This window comes from Triturus cristatus, chromosome 11, assembly GCF_964204655.1.
Source record: "Triturus cristatus chromosome 11, aTriCri1.1, whole genome shotgun sequence".
Taxonomy (NCBI): Eukaryota; Metazoa; Chordata; class Amphibia; order Caudata; family Salamandridae; genus Triturus; species Triturus cristatus.
The window spans coordinates 53,526,880-53,548,368 of record NC_140594.1 but is presented as its reverse complement, the minus strand read 5'-3'; the positions used below and the strand labels follow the sequence as shown (position 1 = coordinate 53,548,368).

General features: G+C 52.2%; 1 protein-coding gene across 3 annotated transcripts in view; it reads right to left on the bottom strand.

The window, feature by feature from the left end:
- Positions 1-21,489, bottom strand: part of SEPTIN2 (septin 2) — a 321,415-nt gene that overhangs the window by 140,890 nt on the left and 159,036 nt on the right. For all 3 annotated transcript variants that reach the window (XR_014970433.1, XM_085633398.1, XM_085633399.1), the window contains exons 9-10: positions 15,494-15,639; positions 574-657 (exon numbers count right to left, since the gene is read on the bottom strand). Coding sequence is in view for 2 of the 3 variants with exons in the window: in XM_085633398.1 (XP_085489524.1) it covers positions 574-657; positions 15,494-15,639 (230 nt within the window). In the remaining variant the exon portion in view is untranslated. The remainder of the gene's footprint in view (positions 1-573; positions 658-15,493; positions 15,640-21,489) is intronic.

Here is a 21,489-nt window from a genome sequence, read left to right as displayed (position 1 = left end):
GTGAGGCCTTTTACCCGAAATGAGGTGCGCGATGTCATTTACTTGGTGGCCACTCGGACGCCTAAACACAGCTGGGTCGGGTCGGGGCTGGCTGCTGACGGCCCAGGCGAGTGTCTCTGCCCCACTGCGGTCTTTCACTCAAATCAAAGAGGGGCTTTTCAGCATGACGTTTGTGTGGGGCCCGGGGGCTTACTCAATGCTCTTTTCGGCCAGGCCAGAGCGCCGCACGATGACATCACATCACGCCTCTCCGAACCCCCCCCCCCCCCCGCTCCCTTCGGGGAGGAGGTCACTAAGGACGCCCCAGTGTTTGAAGACCTGGGCCCGAGGGAACGCTGCAGCGCGCATCCCGCGCGCACACAAGTTCTCGCCAGCAGGGGGAGCTCGGACCCCACCGTCTCACCATCCACGGCCGTCCCAGCGCTGTCTGTCAGCAGGCGGTAGGCACAGGCACACATCCATCTATCCCTCCCTGCTCCCTCTGGGGGCAGACACAGAGCCCCCCCCCACCCCCACCCCCCTCGGGTCATTCTAGGACAGAGGGTCTCTCTGGACACTGGTGCTCAGACTCACCCGCCGGTGCGCTTCAGTCGCTCCGATCGGAAGCTCTCGTAGTGCAGGTCCTGGGTCACTTCTTGCAGGTCCTGCATGTGGGTCCTGAAAGAAGAGAAAGTCTGGTCTCTGGGATCAATGCAAGATCTGAAAACCGTTTCACCGAAAGAAAGCTTTGGGTCAAAGTATTCATCGATGGCAACACCACCCTTGGCACGGGTGAAGAAACACGAAGTCGTTCAATACACTGGACTCCTCAGCTTTCAGTGTTCCCACAGCACACCCCCAAGCCAGGGCCACACAGCACACCCCCAAGCCAGGGCCACACAGCACCCCCCCAAGCCAGGGCCACACAGCACCCCCCCAAGCCAGGGCCACACAGCACACCCCCAAGCCAGGCCCACACCCGCAAGCCAGGGCCACACAGCACACCCCCCAGACAGCACATCCCCAGCCAGGCCCACACAGCACATCCCCACCCAGGCCCACACAGCACATCCCCATACAGCACATCTTCAGCAAGGCCCACACAGCACATCCCCACCCAGGCCCACACAGCACATCCCCATACAGCACATCTTCAGCAAGGCCCACACAGCACATCCCCAGCCAGGCCCACACAGCACATCCCCACCCAGGCCCACACAGCACATCCCCATACAGCACATCTTCAGCAAGGCACACACAGCACATCCCCAGCCAGGCCCACACAGCACATCCCCACCCAGGCCCACACAGCACATCCCCATACAGCACATCTTCAGCAAGGCCCACACAGCACATCCCCACCCAGGCCCACACAGCACATCCCCATACAGCACATCTTCAGCAAGGCACACACAGCACATCCCCAGCCAGGGCCACACAGCACATCTCCAGCCAGGGCCAGGCCCACACATACACAATTAATATCAAACAAAGCAAACATATCACAGTTGGCCCTTAAGACAATGGTCTTGAAACGTTTTAATACTGTGCACTCACCATTTAAACACATTTTATTGGTCCACTCAAAATGACAAACCGGTTGTCTCACAAATTATACACACTTAAGAATTTTAGTAGAGTTTAAGGGCACACCCTTAACAAACACACATCCAACAGCTGTGTAGTACCGGTTTCAAATGTGTACCACTACATATACAAGGTACAAAGCAAGGCAGTCAAACATTTCTATTGCGATGCGGGCACAGAGGACCCATTATAAGAATAGTTGAAAAGCAGTGGTCCGTATTACTTTTTTCTTACAAAAAAACTCAATTTCTGAAACTGAAAAAAGGAGCCAAAACATTTAAAAGACTTTACAGTCCATGCAATTTTGACAAATTAGTGTTGCCTGTCATGCGCGACGCCTGCTGCCAGTAATGGCATTTTAGTCACACCAACAAAACACACAAAAAAAAAAAAGCTTTGCATGCTTGAATCTTTCAGCCCAGCATTATAATGTTAAATACCAAATACAAGTCTCTAAGTGCAGCGCGCTGCTGGCTAAAGTACAAGGGATGAATGTAGAGGGTCCCCAAGAAGAAATGGGAGCACGTGGCAGCTCTGGAGATATTGAACAGTTCGCACTACAGTTCCGTCCAGCTATTCCTTTACAAGGGCACCCAAATACATCAAACGTCTCACCGTGAAAGTGTCCACAGTGTGACTGACCCCTTACTGGAAATGAGGTGGGGAGATCTCATTTACTTGGTGGCCCCAATCGGACAACGAATCCCAGCCAGGACGGGGCTGACCGCTGACGGCTCAGGCGAGTGAATCGGCCCCACTGCTTTTTTACACTAAAATCACAGAGGTGCTTTTCAGCATGACGTTTACAGCCCGCCAAGTGTCACTCATCAGGGGTTAAACTAACGCATTCTGGGAAATTCCTTGCGTTACCGCTACATCCCAGAATGCTCCCGCATATCAACTGGTTGAGTTGACAGTAAGTTCCGCTGAATGATCAGAGCCACTCGTTCTGCGCTTCTTCCGGTCCCATGTGGTCGAGGAGGAGGATGGTTTGGGTTCTGTGCTGATCCGTCCTCCCCATTAGTGGCCGCGACATGGATTGGATCCGGCGTCAATCTTTATCCACGGGAAGGCTGTGATTGGTGCTTCTGCAGCGGTGTTCTCTCGCCTCCTCCCCTCGTGCTTCTGTGTAGGAACACTGTGGGTCAAGGTGAGCTCAAGCCCACTTGGATATTGGATGCGTGACACGCGCGCCTCTGGACGCGCCTCTGCTCCCGGAGCCGCACAGCCATGGCCCCAGCTATGAAGAGCTTCAGGAGAGGGGCCTGGAGAGCTGCGAGCGTCCTGTCTGCACAGGGTCACAGTGTCCGCCCCAGGACTCCACGCTTGTTGCAGCAGAATGCTTGGTGAGTTGAAGACTTTCATAAAGCATGCACGAGGCGAGACTAATCAGCGGAGGCCCTCCATTCGGCACAAGATCCATTTTATTTTCAAGTGCTGCTTTTTGGGTGGGAGTCTGTCTCTTTGGGAGTCCATGGAATAGACTCATTCTCGGAAGGAAAAGAGGGGTGGAGGGAAACATGAAGATTAAAATGTGGGAGAAAGAAGCAGAGAGCGAGGAGAGTGGATAGAAAAAAGCAGGATAAAACGATGAGAGATGTGTACTGCTTGTGACCACAGACAGTAAAGCACTGCTGTGAAGACAAAGACGTGGTGGCTTGCCGAAGTCGGAACCAGGCGACCACAGACAGTAAAGCACTGCTGTGAAGGCTGCAAGACGCGGTGGCTTGCCGGAGTCGGAACCAGGCGACCACAGACAGTAAAGCACTGCTGTGAAGGCTGCAAGACGCGGTGGCTTGCCGCAGTCAGAACCAGGCGACCACAGCACTGCTGTGAAGGCTGCAAGACGCGGTGGCTTGCCGCAGTCAGAACCAGGCGACCACAGCACTGCTGTGAAGGCTGCAAGACGCGGTGGCTTGCCGCAGTCAGAACCAGGCGACCACAGCACTGCTGTGAAGGCTGCAAGACGCGGTGGCTTGCCGCAGTCAGAACCAGGCGACCACAGCACTGCTGTGAAGGCTGCAAGACGCGGTGGCTTGCCAGAGTCGGAAACAGGTGACCACAGACAGTAAAGCACTGCTGTGAAGGCTGCAAGACGCGGTGGCTTGCCGCAGTCAGAACCAGGCGACCACAGCACTGCTGTGAAGATTGCAAGACGCGGTGGCTTGCCCCAGTCAGAAACAGGTGACCACAGACAGTAAAGCACTGCTGTAAAGACAAAGACGCGGTGGCTTGCCAGAGTCGGAAACAGGTGACCACAGACAGTAAAGCACTGCTGTGAAGGCTGCAAGACGCGGTGGCTTGCCGGAGTCAGAACCAGGTGACCACAGACCGTAAAGCACTGCTGTGAAGATTGCAAGACGCGGTGGCTTGCCCCAGTCAGAAACAGGTGACCACAGACAGTAAAGCACTGCTGTGAAGACAAAGACGCGGTGGCTTGCCAGAGTCGGAACCAGGCGACCACAGCACTGCTGCGAAGGCTGCAAGACGCGGTGGCTTGCCGGAGTCGGAACCAGGCGACCACAGCACTGCTGTGAAGGCTGCAAGACGCGGCGGCTTGCCGGAGTCAGAACCAGGTGACCACAGACAGTAAAGCACTGCTATGCAGACTGCAGGATGCGGTGGCTTGCCGGAGTCGGAACCAGGTGACCGCCGACAGTAAAGCCCCGCTGTGAAGGCTGCAAGACGCGGCGGCTTGCCGGAGTCAGAACCAGGTGACCGCCGACAGTAAAGTACAGCTGTGAAGGGTGTAAGACGCGGTGGCTTGCCGGAGTCGGAACCAGGCGACCACAGACAGTAAAGCACTGCTGTAAAGGCTGCAAGACGCGGTGGCTTGCCGGAGTCAGAACCAGGTGACCACAGACAGTAAAGCACTGCTGTGAAGGCTGCAAGACGCGGCGGCTTGCCGGAGTCAGGTGACCACAGACAGTAAAGCACTGCTGTGAAGGCTGCAAGACGCGGTGGCTTGCCGGAGTCGGAACCAGGCGACCACAGACAGTAAAGCACTGCTGTGAAGGCTGCAAGACGCGGCGGCTTGCCGGAGTCAGGTGACCACAGACAGTAAAGCACTGCTGTGAAGGCTGCAAGACGCGGTGGCTTGCCGGAGTCGGAACCAGTCGACTACAGACAGCAAAGCACTGCTGTGAAGGCTGCAAGACGCGGTGGCTTGCCGAAGTCGGAACCAGGCGACCACAGACAGTAAAGCACTGCTGTGAAGGCTGCAAGACGCGGTGGCTTGCCAGAGTTGGAACCAGGTGACCACAGACAGTAAAGCACTGCTGTGAAGGCTGCAAGGCGCAGTGGCTTGCCGCAGTCAGAACCAGGCGACCACAGCACTGCTGTGAAGGCTGCAAGACGCGGTGGCTTGCCGGAGTCGGAACCAGGTGACCACAGACAGTAAAGCACTGCTGTGAAGGCTGCAAGACGCGGTGGCTTGCCGAAGTCGGAACCAGGCGACCACAGACAGTAAAGCACTGCTGTGAAGGCTGCAAGACGTGGTGGCTTGCCCGAGTTGGAACCAGGTGACCACAGACAGTAAAGCACTGCTGTGAAGGCTGCAAGACGCAGTGGCTTGCCGCAGTCAGAACCAGGCGACCACAGCACTGCTGTGAAGGCTGCAAGACGCGGTGGCTTGCCGGAGTCGGAACCAGGCCGCGCGGGTAACGGAGTCTCGGACTGGTGCAGATGACAAGAGTGCAGCACAGAATTTCTTCAGCATTTTGTGCTTCGCATCTTGCAACAAAAAAAGCTATGAACTGCATGTTAGGTAACTGTGGGCTATCTGAGCAGATTGGCTGATTAATGCCCATGAAATAACAGCAACGGGTGCAGTAACCCTCACCCCTCTGCTACCTCCCCAGCTGCTCCCTGGCTTCCCTTGGCCTTAAATTGAAGAGCCTGAAATGCAGAACTCCTTCAGTGAGCTGCGTCTTTTTAGCCAACAGGCCACATAAGCGAAACTGCAAATCCCAGAATGCATTATCACTGTTGGGTAAAACGCCAGTGATTGAAGCACGCAGTGTCTGTGTGGTGAGCTGTGTTCTTATGTTACCCACAAGTTAAGTAGGCTAGATGGGAACTATCTGCCGTCTCTCAGTGCGAGGGTAGCAAGCCATTTCGATTCCTTTTTCTGAATTAAAGCATAGGTGCGCACGCTGTTCCTATTGTGAGAGGGAGGCAGACAGTGGAATTAAGTTGGCTATCTTGCATTCAATATTCCTAAGTGATGCAGTTGAGACCAGACTATGAAACTGAACAAAAGGGGTCATTTCTGAAGCTGATTTCATGGACTAGATATACAGCTATTTTCTGCTCGAGATAAAGTGTCTCACATATGGCACAAAAATGTCACACGTAAGCATTCCTAAAAGAAATGTCACTCACAAGCAACCTGAAAACTTGGCAGCTATGCCTATGTAGGGGGGGCCCCGGGGGCGTACTATATCCTCCATTGGCCTTGACTTGGCGCCGCACGATGACATCACTTCACGCCCCCCCATGGATGGGGATGTAGCTCGGTCAGTAACACGGAGGGGTGTGAGATTCCCATTTTCCGACAAAGCCCCCGACATGTCATGTTAATTATCATATGAGAAGCAGCGCATGAGGGGGGCTGAAGGGCCAGTGGAAAGGGAAAGCAGTGCAGATAGAGAGGGGATACTTCAAATACAGTATTTGGAACAAATACCCATGTTTTGAGACCTTCATAACAGAAGAGTGCGTGCAGGTTTTTGCCTAAGTATTTAAAAATCCCAGGTGAAAACCGACAGATACCTGAACATACCCGAATGAAAGCTCATGTACCCAACTATTTACGCAATACATGTATTGGGGGGCGGGGGGCGGGAGACCCCGCTTGAGGTCGTTCCAGTGTTCGAAGAGGGAAAGCTCGCGCGCACAGCCAGCACACGCAAGCTCTCGCCAGCAGGGGGAGCGCGGCGCCCACAGTTTACAAGACATGAAGCGTCTCTGCAGGGGCAAGAGGACTAACCACGGCCGTCCCAGCGCGGTCTCAGACACAAGACCCTGCCCGAGGCAACCCCCCTACGCATCACCAGCAAATGCTGGAACACTGGAGCTGACAAGGGAACATCTGTATGTATGTATGTATGTATGTATGTAAACTCTCGGAGCTTAACATGGCACACACAAGGTGTATACGGGGGCGGGAAGAGTTCAGGAAATCAGCTGTGGGGAGAGTTCAGCGGAGACTTCCGAAGCGCCTCGACTCTGCTATGGGGGTCTCGATAAGCAGAAGGTCAAAGGTAGTGCTTAGTGGGCTGTACTTGAGGCTGCTTGTACGATACATCGACCCCCCTCCACCCTTCACAGCTGAGACCTGCCCCTAATGAACTCTGTTCATTGATCCGAGGTCACGAGCCCCGAGCCGCATCCCTACATATTCCACTACGTTTCAGAACACACCAACCCCAAAGCAGGGGAAATAACAGACCTATAAGCAAAAGGATGTCTGGAACTGAAATGTAAATGTTCAGATCACGTTCAAGGAGCCTGGCGACGGTGGAGTTGCGGCCGTGTTTTGTCCGTGATTGTAAATAGTGTGTAAGGGTCTTCAGTTCTCCTGGGGGGATCCGTTCTCTGAACCCCTCCCAAAGGACATGAGCCACAGACCTCCGCTTCAGAAGGGATTTGCTTACTCAGCAGTTTTGTAACTCCCTACATGTGACCCGAGCTGCTGACGGACATCCTCCCAGTATCAACAGGGGTTTCCGTCACTTTAGTGACCACAAGCTCTCAGTCCCCTGTAGCACTGAACTCCGTAGACCGCGCGCAGTCCCCCTGGGTGACACTGGGGTTTGGCCCCCTTACAGAGGAGCGGGGCCCCCTTACAGAGGAGCGGGGCCCCCTTACAGAGGAGCGGGGCCCCCTTACAGAGGAGCGGGGTCCCTCGTCCCTTACAGAGGAGCGGGCCCCCTTACAGGGGAGCGGGGTCCCTGGTCCCTTACAGGGGAGCGGGGTCCCTGGTCCCTTACAGGGGAGCAGGGCCCCCTTACAGGGGAGCGGGGTCCTTTGCAGGGGAGCAGGGGCCCTTAAGGTGGAGAGGGGTCCCCGTACAGAGGAGCGGGGTCCCTGGTCCTTTACAGAGGAGCGGAGTCCCCTTATAGAGGAGCGAGGGGAGTGGGCCCTTTACAGGGGAGCGGGGCCTCCTTACATAGGAGCGGAGTCCCCTTATAGAGAAGCGAGGGGAGCGGGGTTCTTTACAGGGGAGTGGGGCCTCCTTGCAGAGGAGCGGAGTCCCCTTATAGAGGAGTAGGGTCCCTGGTCCCTTATAGAGGAGCGGAGTCCCTTTACAGGGGAGCGGGTCCTTTACAGGGGAGCGGGCGCTTTACAGAGGAGCGGGGTCTGTTACAGGGGAGCGGGGTCCGTTACAGGGGAGCAGGCCCCCCTTACAGGGGAGCAGGGTCCCTTTACAAAACCTCTCGCTTAAAGACTCACAAGCATCTCTTGCTAAGGTCCAATTTCACCTGTTTTGTACAGGTTCTTGCATTCCTTCGGGCTATGGTTCCTCTAGACTTTCATTCTGTGCATGTGCAAAAGTTTTTGTTGTGAAGTTAAGTTACTGTTACAATTTTGAATTGGACTTTAATGTGTTAAATGCTTTCCAGAGTGCTGTACTAAAGAAAACATACTCACGTCTTTACTGTGAAGCGCTCCCATACCCTATGGGGTCAAGTTTGCGCTATATTACCCAAAGAGTAAATAAATAAATAATGTGTGTAAGAAAAGATGATCGGGGAAAGGCATTAGGAGAAGGACAGAATTTGTGACATTCCCATATCTGGACCATTGCACAGCTCCTTAAGCCTCACCAACAGCTGCAGAATTGGCCAGGCTCGTTGGCTTCTACACAAATCATGCTGTCGGTTTAAAGAGCGGGTCCTGTTCAAACCCAATAGACCAGTCGTTCCTAACCTCGGATCCAAGCCCCTATATGACCTTTTACCAATATTTTCTGTCAGTAAACTCAAGCATTTTGAGCTTAACCGTTTCTCTCAAGTTGAGGCTTACAGGTCCATCTAGTAACAATACTTACCTGAAGTTTACTATATTGTCTCCTCAATGTAGAGAGAGAGTGCGTGTGTGTGTGTGTGTGTGTGTGTGTGTCTGTCTGTGTGTGTCTGTGTGTGTACACACAATCAAAAAAGCATTACAAAAACGTTTTTAGTGAAAGCGGATTGTTAGTTCAGGATATAACGAAAAGTTTCTTACCTGTCGGTGTAGTTTTGCAGCTTGAAGATCTTTCTGGATTCACTATGCTGTGCATTATTCCGCGATCTTGTGGTTGGGTCCGGATTCGTAGTCTTTTTTTTTTTTTTTTTTGTAGCCCAGGTGGGCGGCGACGACCACCATTTGGTGCACCTTCCGTGACGTCGTCGTGCTTCCTGCGGAAGTCCCACCTTTGGGGCGCCATCTTCGGGTTCTTTTTTTCCCCCCTTTTTTTTTTTTTTTTTAACCCTAGGCGATTGCTTAATCCTTCTTGTCCATTTTTCTGTACGTTTCCATTTCTTTGATCTTTTCCATTTCACCCCCTCTTCCTCCAGCCTCATCTTCCTGGCGGAGGTGGGTGGGTTCGCTAGTGAATCCAGAAAGATCTTCAAGCTGCAAAACTACACTTCGTTTTGCAGCGTGAATCTTTCTGGATTCACTATGCTGTGCATAGACTTTGTAGCGGTTTTCCTAATTTTGTGGTGGCTGGGTGGAAGATGAGCGTTGGTCGTTGAAAATGTGTTGGGAGCACCCTCTGTCCGACCTGTGCTTCCTTGTTCATCTGAATGTCCACGCAGTAGTGTTTCGTGAACGTGTGCACAGATGCCCAAGTTGCCGCCAGACATATGTCCTGGATGGGCGTGTTCGCCAGGAAGGCCACGGTGGCCCCTTTTTTCCTTGTGGAGTGCGCCTGAGGCCCCTCCGCTAGCTCCTGTCCAGCCTGTTTGTGGCAGAATTGAATAGTGAGGGCAATCCACCTAGCGATGGTGCCCTTAGTCACTGGCCTACCCATGAAGCTAGTAGCAAAGGACACAAACAGCTGCTTCGACTTCCTGAGTTCCTTGGTTCTCTCAATGTAGTGCATCACCGCTCTTCTGGCATCGAGGGTGTGCAGGGCCTTTTCTGCGTTTGTAGTCGGGTTTTGGAAGAAACTTGGTATCTGGATACTCTGATTCATGTGGAACGCCGACACCACCTTGGGCATGAAGTGTGGGTCCGTCCTCAGGACTACCCTGTCTTTGTGAATTTGAATGTAGGGTTCCTGTAGCGTTAGTGCTTGAAGCTCGCTCACCCTGCGTAGTGAGGTTATGGCCACTAGAAAGGCAGTTTTCATCGTCAACATTTGCAGAGTGGCTTTGTGAATGGGTTCAAACGGCGCCTTCATGAGCTCCGTCAGAACCACGTTTAGATTCCATGCCGGCGGCGGCAACCTTTTCGGGGGGGCCATTCTTTTGGCTCCCTCCATGAATCTCTTCACCACCTGCGAGGTGAAGAAACTTCCACCCTTCTCACCTCTGGTGTAGGCAACGATCGCTGCTAGGTGTACCCTTAGGGAGCTCGAGCAGAGGTTACTTTTTAGAAGGTGTGTGAGGTACCTCAGCACAGTTGAGTCTCTTGTCATTCTGTTTTGCAGGCCTTTTTTCCTGCACCACACCGTGAATCTCTTCCATTTTGCGCTGTAGCATTTTCTTGTAGTTGGTTTCCTTGCCTCCCGTAGCACTCGCATAGTGCTCTGAGGCAACCTTAGGTGTGCGAACTCTAGGTCTTCAGGAGCCATGCTGCCAGGTTGAGGGTCTCTGGCTCTGGGTGCAGGACCTCCCCGTTTTGCATTGAGAGCAGGTCTTTTCTCCTCTCGAACCTGTACGGATTGCCTTGCGCCATTTCTTGAATTTGTGAGAACCATGTCTGCCTCGCCCACTGCGGAGCCACTAGGATTAGAGTCATGTTGCTGGTTCTGCACTTGTTGAGCACTCTGTGCAACAGGGGTATCGGTGGAAAGGCGTAGGCAAATGTCCTCGACCAGCTTATCCATAGGGCATTCCCCTGGGATTGCTGATCTGGTTGCCTGGACGCGAAGCTTTGGCATTTTGCACTTTGGCGTGTTGCAAATAGGTCTATTGTGGGAGTTCCCCATCTCCGGAAAAGCTTCTCCGTTTCCTGGCCATTGAGCTCCCACTCGTGAGATGCCGAGGTCTGCCTGCTTAGCCAGTCTGCCTCCACATTGTCCTTCCCCGGTAGGTGAATTGCCAGTAGGTCTATCCTGAGAGGTATGGCCCATCTCCAAATCTCCTGAGCCAGAGAGGAGAGAGGGAACGACTGTGTCCCCCCCTGTTTGTTGATGTAGAACATTGCCGTGGTGTTGTCTGTTTGAACCAACACCCTCTGGTTGTACAGGTGCCTCTGGAATGCCTTCAGGGCTAGTAGGATTGTCTTCAACTCGAGATAATTGATATGGCGAACCGCATCTGCTGGAGCCCACAGACCCCTCACTCTGAGGTTGTCCATGTGTGCTCCCCATCCCTTTTGCGATGCGTCCGTGGTAATGGTCATTGTTGGGTTTGGTGGTGTCAGGCTTCTCCCTGCTGTCATGTTGTCTCTGTTCCACCAAGTTATCTCCTCCTGCACTGCGTGCGTAACAACCACTAGATCCTCTCAACTTCCGTTTGCTTGTGACCATTGCTGTTGTAGCCATTCCTGGAATGGTCTCATGTGCAGGCGTACATTCGGCACCAGCTGGATACACGACGCCATCATCCCCATCAACTTGCTCACCGACCTCACTGTCAGAGCTCGCCCCTTCTGGTAGAGCCGCGTCTCCTTCAGTAGGGCATCTGTCCTCCTGTCGCTGGGCACCACTGTACTGTTCAGGGAGTTGATTTTTGCCCCCAGGAAAATCTTCACCTGCTCCGGTTCCATCGACGACTTCCCCCAGTGAACCGAGAACCCCAGGTTCGTGAGAGTGTCTGTTACGCGTTTTGCGTGCCTCTCGCACTTTTCGCGCGAGTTTGCCTTGACCAGCCAGTCGTCTAAGTAGGGGTAGACGTGTATCCCCTGCTTTCGTAGGTGGGCCGCGACCGCCGACAGGCATTTTGTAAAAACCCTTGACGCTGATTTTAATCCGAATGCCAGGGTTGTGAACTGGTAGTGTTCCTGGTCGATGTTGAACCTTAGAAGTCCATTGTGTCTTCTGTTTACTGGGATGTGCAGGTAGGCATCCTTGAGGTCCACGGTGACCATGAAGTCTCCGTGTCTTATTTGGGGCAGCACCTCCTGCAGCGAAGTCATCTTGAACCTTTGCGTTCTGACGAACTTGTTTAGGTATCGCAGGTCTAGGATGGGTCTGAGGCTCCCGTCTACCTTCGGGACCACGAAGTAGTTTGAGTAGACCCCCTTGTTGCGTTCTCTGAACGGCACTGGCTCTATGGCTCTCTTTTCTAGAAGCTTCCGTGTTTCTTCTCTGAGTAGGGTCAGTTCTTGACCCGATCTTTGCCTTCCCCTTGGCTTCCTGTTTGGCGGTTTCCTTTCCAAATCTACGCAGTACCCGTACTGCATGATGTTCAGTATCCACTTGTCTGTGGTTATACGCTGCCACTCGTGAAGGTAGAGCCTCAGCCTTCCGCCTACTGGTGTTGTATGCTCGTAGGCTTCTGATCCTTCTCTCCCCCTCGATGTAACTGTTTCGCGCCTCACCCCTGGGGGCATGTCGAGGGTAGGCGTCCTCCTGCGTGCAGAGTCACTTTGATGAGGGCTGCTCCCCCCCTCTCCTTCTCTGGCCACGTCCGTTCCCTCTCCCGCGAAAGGACTGGCCCCGGGGCTGGTACTGCCAGTTTTGCTTCTGTTGACCCTGTCCGTGACCTTCACCCTGCTGACCCTGCTGGAACGTCTGGTGCGACGGGCCCTGCTCGTTTCCTCCCCTACCGTAGGGTCTCCTTGAGGGGTTGCCTCGCCTCATTCCCCTCTGCTGTAGGGCCCCCATGGACCTCGCCGTTTCGTTATCTCTTTTTAGCTGGGTGAGCTTCTCGTCAACTGTTGCTCCGAACAGTGTCTCTCCGTTGAAGGGGGTGCTAAGGATGTTGTTCTGCACCTCCGGTTTGAATCCCGAGATTCTTAACCATGCATGCCTTCTCTCGGTGACCCCTATGGCCATGAGTCTTGCTGAAGTCTCTACCCCGTCCAACGCCGTCTTTATGCAGGAGTTGGCGATGTTTTTGCCTTCATCTACTAGGTGTGAGGCTCTCTGGCGGTATTCTTCGGGGAGATGCTTTACTAGCTCCCCCATCTCGTCCCAGTGCTGGTACTGGTGTCTATTGAGGAGAGCATTGGAATTCGCCATGCGCCAGTGCATAGCGGCGTTCCTCTCGACCTTTCTTCCTGTGAGGTCTATCCTCCTGCTCTCTTTATCAGGTGGTGGGCCCGAGGTTGCTGGTACGTTGGCCCTTCTCCTGGCCGTGGAAGCTATGATGGAGTCTGCGGTCACGCTACCTTTGATGTAAGGGGGGTCCAGGGAAGAGTGTTTATACTTCTTCTCAGTCCTGGGTGTGATCGACCGGCAGGTCGCTGGTTCCTTGAAGGCTTCTCTCCCCTGATTCATCACGCTTTGAAGCATGGGGAGGAACTGGCTCCTCGTCTGGATGGGGAGCAGGGTCTCGACGAGAAAATCGGCTTTCGGCTTCTCTTCGTCGAGTTTGACGCCGAAGGCTGTCGCTGCGCTCCTGACCACCATATTGTACACCCCGATGTCGTCGGGTGGCGAAGGCCTCGAAGGGTACGTGTCCACGGACTCCTCCGGGTTCTCGGTGTCGAGATCCTGCCATTCGATCTCGTGGCTGGTCGATGGTGCCGAGCCGTAGACCGACTGTTGGTCTTCTTCCTCGGCTTCCTCTTCATAATAGGTCTCGTCTTCCTCTTCGAGATCCCTCATCAGTCCCTCGGTGTCGAATTCATCCTCGACCTCGACGACGTCCGCCGATGAAACCGTTGGAATCTTGAATTCCTTCATCTTGGCGTCGAACTCCTTCTTCCTTTGAAGGATGTTCTCCATCTCGGCCTCGAGCCGCCTCTTCTTTTTCTCCATCTCGGAGATGCTTTCGGCGTCGACAGCGGATCTTTGTCGAAACTTGCGTCGACGTCGACCGTTCTTTCAGTGTCGATCGGGCCGTTCCCTGGGTTGTCTTCGACGACCCTTGCCTTTCGGCGTCTTTCGGCACCAGGGAGTCCTTCTCTAAGGATCCGCTCGGCCTCTTGTCCATGGTTCCCCCTTTGGTCGTCGAAATTTTCGGCGCCGGGGCTCCCTTCGTGGACTTAGACTCTGATTTTCTCGAGTCACCCTCGTGTTTGAGGTACTTTCTGTTTTTCGCTCGACGATTCTCTTACCTCGTCTTCTTTTTTCTTGTCGGTCTCTACGACCGTGAAGTTTTCGGCTGTCCCGGCGACGTTGTCCTCGTCGTCCGAGGAGAGGCCCAGATCGTAGAGCGACGGGGCCTTACCCTTGCCATCCATGCTGGCGCTGGCTCTTCTCTGCCGATCTCTCACCCTGAGCGTCTTCGGCGCGAAGGCTGAGCAGGCGTTGCAGTCCTTACTCTGGTGTTCGACCGGTAGGCAGAGGTTGCAGACCGGATGCTGGTCCTTCTGCGCGAACTTGTGGTGGCAGTTTGGGCAGAACTTGAATGGCGTCTTGTCCATTGCGCTCAGGGCCTCTGAGTGCGCATTCTCCAAGGTCGAAGAAAAAAGGGCGCTGAACCTCCTTTCTTCGCGCTCCTGATGAAATAACCTCCTTTCCTGTGAAAACTCCGATGTATTTGTCGACGAAACTCGCTTTTCTTTCTTCTTTCTTCGGTTTGTAACTCTGGAGCTTCTCGATGACGATCCAGACCCAACGGCGGAAAAAAGAATCTGAAGATGGCGCCCCAAAGGTGGGACTTCCGCAGGAAGCACGACGACGTCACGGAAGGTGCACCAAATGGTGGTCGTCGCCGCCCACCTGGGCTACAAAAAAAAAAAAAAAGAAAAAAAAAAAAAAGAAAAGACTACGAATCCGGACCCAACCACAAGATCGCGGAATAATGCACAGCATAGTGAATCCAGAAAGATTCACGCAGCAAAACCTGTGTGAATGTGCACAGTCACTGCTCACATTCGAACATGCTCCGGCCTGAATGAACAAGAGTCGGAGTAAAAACCCTTGAACTGCTTTCGATGCTTCCAGATGTGCCGGTGCGCTCACCGCTCAGTGATCTATTCATGTGCACACAGGCAGACTGCCCAAAATGGCCCCACATTCACCCACCCCCTGCATGCATGGGCAGACACCATGCACCTACACTTCTTGTACTGGAAAGACAGACTGCCTGCACACTTCAGCAGAGCTGACAGTTCCGCAGGGAGAGCCCCCCATGCAGGCAGCAGCAGGGACCCTGGCTTGAGCACCTGGTCATTCAGCTTTCATGTGAGAACGGTCCATCACCTTCGGACACAAAGACCCCGCACCGTCCCCAGCTGGCCCGAACCAAGCCTGGTGGCGGCTTGTGTTTGGCAGATGAGGATGTCAATGAAGCACTACTTTGGTCCACCCTCTTTTACTCAAAGCTCTGGGAGAACAGGATTTCCTATTGATTTGTGACTACGACCTGGGTCTGTGTGTGATTGGGTCGCGTATTTAATCATGCAGTCGTAGAGAAACGTAGAAATGCAGAGTTCATATTAGTTTGTGAATGTTCGTGTATTATTGTTGAAGTTCAAATGGCTTGGGGGTCAATCGGGTCACAGAAGTCGAAACGTCAAGAGCCGCTTCAATAGACATTAGATGAGAGAGCGCAGGGAAGCCCAGATGTGGCGAGCAGTGGAAGGCCTGAATACCTGCGGTGCATTTCTGGACTTCTAGAGAAGGGACGACCCAGAAACAAGACCTAGCGGAACTTACACCAGCATTGTGCGGAGCTTCAGGAAATCGTTGTGCTCTGGGTTTTCGACCTCTACCACACCCCACGGGTAGAGCCGGCCACGGATTTTCTTTCCTTTCACCTCAATAAGTTGGTTGGAACCAATGACTGCAAACGGGATGCTTGCCTGGAAACAGGAGGAAAAAGTTGTAAGTAACAAATGATGAATTTAGCATCCGACATAAAAAACTTCACGCCATGCCACGCCCTAGCTACAACACTAATCAAAAGCCTTACAACAATGAGACCCGACAGCCACTGACCCCAAACATCTAAGAATACAGGAAAACCTCTGTCAACATGCACTCCGATAAAGCAAGTGTCTGCTTCCCCGGCTTAGAATTTACCCAAAAGGCTACACTCTTACAACTATATGCCTACCTCCAAGTAACGACCAGGTTACCGTTACCTTTGCTCTGTTCCCACCTGCCGTTGTTCATTCTACTCGCTGCACATTGATAGTAACCCTCATCTACAACTTAACCTGGCAGCTGCTGTAATCAAGCGACTTCTGCTTCGCACAGCTCTTTAAGACTCTGCGTCACCTCTGCACCCCTTAGTGCAAGTTTCCGCCCCATATTTCCCCCTCACTACCTTTGACTCAGACCTTCTCACAGCCAGCCTTTTCCTTCTTCTCAATGTTACTACCCCACGCGTGTACATCACTCGCTTGCTATGTAGTTAATTAAGTTTGTGCTTACAGGTCACTCCCATACATTACATGTATAATGTATGGATTTAAGATCCCAGTCCACAATAAGAGTAGATGAGGCAGATTGAAGAGTTTATGTTTTCGTTTGTTGTAAAGTTTGCACTACGTAACGCAAGACAGGATGAAAGCAGAGCGGGGTACATAGCGATGTGTTTGACAGACTGCACCATTTACATGCACGGAACTTTCAGATTTCGACACATTCACACAAGGTGTTCGCACATAGACGATTCTGATGGGCCGACAGGACCTTAAGTTTCAATGGACTATATAAGGCTTCAACAGCAACCTACTTATTTTTTTATTTTAAACTGTTGGTAGCCCAGTGCGTGGAGAAGATGAGGTGGAAGTGACACTTCAGGTCTTGATCCAACAAGCCCAGTCCAGAGAAACAGGCTCAAATACAGATATGAACCAACATAATCCTACAGGCCAGTCAGGCTTCCCTAGAATTAAAAATCAGGAAGTAGCCATGGATGCTGTGCTGCTGTGACAAAACCTGTGCAATGCAGTGGAAGCTGTATGTCCAACACCAAAGATATCTTGCAGTGAAGCGTCTTTTTGATATGAGCAGACAACTCAAGGAGAGCAGAGGATGTAGAGGGCCGTGCATGCCATAATAAACCTCTAATAGGAGGGTATTACTGAGAGAGAAGAGGGCTCTAATCTGGAACCATTTCTACAATGGTAGTTGCAATCATGGATAGCAGAAAAAGATCTTTACGCATGGTTTGTCACTGAAAGAGCTCACAGAGCTCTGCCATCAATGCACCCTCCCATTTCCCTTAAAAGATGTCCTGTTATAAAATTCCTTAACTACATAGATCGAAACAATATCTCCCATAGACTAAGAGGCAAGCGCCTATGAATGCTGCATTTCACTTACAGGTGTACACACCAGCTCACATTTTACAAGGACACCCATGAAACCTCATATTTATAGATAGTGCAGCCTTTCACATACAGGCACACACCAGCCACCTCAATCCCACAAGGCCAACAGGCCAGGTCCCAGTGACAAACCGCGTACCTTTGGAATTGCAAGTGTGCAACCACCAGCTCACATCTCACACAGACTAAAAAGGTAATGAACCACAAATACTGTAGTCTTTCCGTTGAAGGTGGACCTCACCAACTCACTTCCCACATATATTAGGCCAGATCAAATTCAATGATACTGCAATCTTTATCTTGGCAGCACCCACCCATGTGGTCACATCTCACAAGGACTCATGGGCCAGCTCACAATCCTAGATAACACAACCTTTCAATTACAGGCATCCATTCACCAACCCACGTCACATGGAGTAATAGATCAGCCCCCGCCAATACTGCAGCTTTCTTTTGATGGTGCACACCAGCAGCTCACATAAACTAACAGGACAGTTACCACTGACAGATCCTGCAACATTTCACTTGCAAGTGCATGCTACCAGCTCACAAGGATTTATAGACCTGCTACCACTGACAGACACTGCTGACAGCCACCTACCAGCTCACATCACACTAAGACCTATAGACCTGCTACCACTGACAGATAGTGCTGACACCCACGTACCAGCTCACATCTCAAGGACTAACAGACCTGCTCCCACTGACAGACACTGCTGACACCCACCTACTAGCGCACATCACACAAGGACAAATAGACCTGCTCCCACTGACAGATACTGCTGACACCCACCTACCAGCTCACATCTCACAAGGACTTCTAGACCTGCTACCACTGACAGATACAGCTGACACCCACCTACCAGCTCACATCTCACAAGGACTTCTAGACCTGCTACCACTGACAGATACTGCTGACACCCACCTACCAGCTCACATCTCACAAGGACTTCTAGACCTGCTACCACTGACAGACACTGCTGACACCCACCTACCAGCTCACATCTCACAAGGACTTCTAGACCTGCTACCACTGACAGATACAGCCGACACCCACCTACCAGCTCACATCAAACAAGGACTAGCAGATCCGCTACCACTGATGAATACTGCAGATGACCACCCACCAGCTCGCATCACACATGGACTAATAGGTGAGACCCACAGATAGTTACTGCAGTCTTTCACTTGCAGGTGCACGACACCAACTACATTTTCACAAGGAGTCATACAACAGTTCCTACCAATAGATACAGCAACCTTTCACTTACAGGAGCTAACTACCAGTTACTGAAGCCATCACCTTAGATCTTGCATGGACAATTAAGTCAGCAACCAATGATAAATACTGCCTCCTTTGGCTTGCGGGTGCCCATGACCAGCTCATAGTATAAAGTCCTTGAATGTATGGGCTGGTTTCCCTTCTCTTCAGGTCATAATTCTAACTTATTCGAACACACCGGTCAATTTGCCTTTGCACAGACAGCCCCCAGCACAGTTGACTTCTAGAGACACTGCTCTTACACTCAAATTTTTCAGAAAACTGTTTCTTCAGCGTCTCTATTGACCAATCCTTTTTACCAGTGTAAAGGTATGCGGTGCCGTCCCAACTTGTACTAAAGGTTGCTGTCGTAGGGAAACAGCAGGTTACATCTTGTATTAGCCGCCCTACAGCCAAGGTCACTGCCAAAGCAGACAGCAGGGACAAAGCATTAGCTCAGCCTAAACTAGAGGATTACTGCCAGAGACAAACAGTGGGTGGCCCGTGGTGCAGTCACTGTCGAAGGTAGAGAATAGAAGCCCAGGAATTTCAGTCAACCTTCAGTAGAGTCCAGAGGCAGATAGCATCAGTGTACCTTGTATAGAGATCAATGCCAGAGAGACAGCAGGTCGCCCTAAGGCAGGGGTCTTTAAAGTCGGTTGTGGACGTCCGGATCCAAGCCAGATTTTTAAGATGACTACATTCATTTAAATAGGGGTATACTAAAAATCTGGACTGGATGCAGCTCTCCAGCACCAACTTTGAGAACCCTGCCATAAGGCATTAGTCAAATTATATTGCCATAGGCAGATTGTTTGCCATCAGTGAAACTACACTAGAAATCACTTCTCGTGGCAGAGAGCAGGCATCCAGAGCAACAGACTTTGTACACTGGAGGTCACTGCCAGAGGGAAACAGCACACACCCTTGGCATCAGCCAACCTGCACCTGAGATCACTACAAGTGGCAGAAAGCAGGAACCCTGGGCATCAGTCAACATGCACTAGAGGCAAACAGCAGGTCATCTGAGGCACTGCCATTCTACAACAGAGGTCCCTGCCACAGGCAGACAGCAGAGTATCTGGAAATCAGCCACCTTGCACTACAAGTCATTAACAGAGGCAAACAGGAGGCAGCGTGTGGCATTATCCATTCAACACCAGAGGTCGATGCCAGAGAGGTCACCCAGGGCATCAGCAACCTACACTCTAGGTCACTGGGAGAGGCAAAGAGTAGGTCACCCATGGCATCAACCAACCTACACTCGAGGGTTACTGCCCAAGACAAACAGTGGGTCACCTGTGATATCAGCCATACTACACTAGCGGTCACTATCTGAGGTAGAGAACTGGGACCCAGGGATCTACAGTAGAGTCCAGAGACAGACGGGCCACAGGGGCATCTGCCAGCCTGCACACGAGGTTGCTGCCAGAGATGACAAGCAGGGTTGCAGGGCATCAGAAACTGTACACTAGGATCACCGACAAAGGGAGACAGAGGGTCACTAGTGGTATTAAACCCTGAAGGTCACTGTCCGAGGCAGATAGCATGTCACTCTGAGCATCAGCCATCCCATACAGGAGGTCCATGCTAGAGGATGACGGCAGGGACCCTCATAGGCGACAGTCACTGTTAAAATGAGTCGGCGAGTCACCTGTGGTATCATCCATTCAACCCTAGAGGCTGTTTAAAAAGGCAGACAGCAGGTCACTCTCAATCTTCACTAGAGGTCGCTGCCAGAGGCAGACAGCAGGGACCCGGGGCAGATGACAAACTACAATACAGTGCACTGCCAGATGCAGACAACAGGCCACCCATGGCATAAGGAGAAGAAGAAAGGGAAACTTGCTGTCATCAGCAATCTACACTAGATAATTTTTTTTACACACAGAAGATAGGCAACCAGACCACTAGCCAACCTGCCCTACAGAGAACTACCAGAGGGAAACAACAGGTAACCCTGGGCACCAGAAAATCTACACTAGATGTCAGAGGAAGACAGCAGGCCATTCTAGACATCGGCTTACCTACACCACAGCAAACCGCAAGAGGCATGTAGGAGGTGAGCCTGACTATCACCTAACCTACAGCAGGGGTCACTGTCAGATGAAAACTATGGGTCTCCATTATTGTTGCCATGGTCACCATACTGAGGGGCCACCATCAGAAGCAGACTGCATGTTACCACCTATCGCATCACAAGGCAAACTGAAGGTCACTCATGTCTTTAAACAAACTACTCTTGGAACCACTGCCCTAGGAGGGAATCAATACTTCACAATAAGTGGTGCCCTCTGACATACTGGTACAGCAGGGGTAGAGTCACTCAAGTCAGATTATGCTACAGCCCACCAATGACCATTCCACTGTTCAGCAGCTCACGCTAGTCACGCTTTCAATCTGTGCCATCCGTTAACACTGCCAAGAGGTACCAAGCTCTCACCTTAATCCCTAGAAGAGACTTCTCCTCCAGCCCACCCATGACGGCGGCTCACAATGCTAATGTTCGCCGCAGCTGTTTACAAGGCCTACTACAGCAACCTCCTCATTCCGACCACAAACATCAGCATTTTAACACAGCCTACCCATAACACACGTGCTCACCAACTCCAGCTCTGGACAACGCATGCCCGCCCCAGCTCCTTTGACGCCCCCCACCCCGTGCTGCTTCCTCATTGAACACCAGTGCCAGCACCTCAAACTTTCAATCCCACTTTCACACTGCCCACCAGCTCTTTATCCTGCTTGTTTGCACCAGTTTCTAGTGCCACACAACTCCTTTTTTCAGACTTTCAGTGCAAGCTTCTCTCCTACCAGCACTGCCACCAGTTTGAGCCACATGAGCTATTATTACAAAGAGTCTCAAACCCCCGCCCCCCACCACCAGATACCACAACGCAAAGTACCCCACCAAGGATTACAATGTTGGACACCCACATGAGCAGCATGGATGGAATGGGCTATGGGGCACTGCACAAGAACCAAGGGGTTGGACACACGTGCAGCTGAGGGGCACTGCACAAGAACCAAGGGGTGGGTTGGACATACACGTGCAGCTGTGGGGCACTGCACACGAACCAAGGGGTTGGATGGACACACACACAGCGTGGATG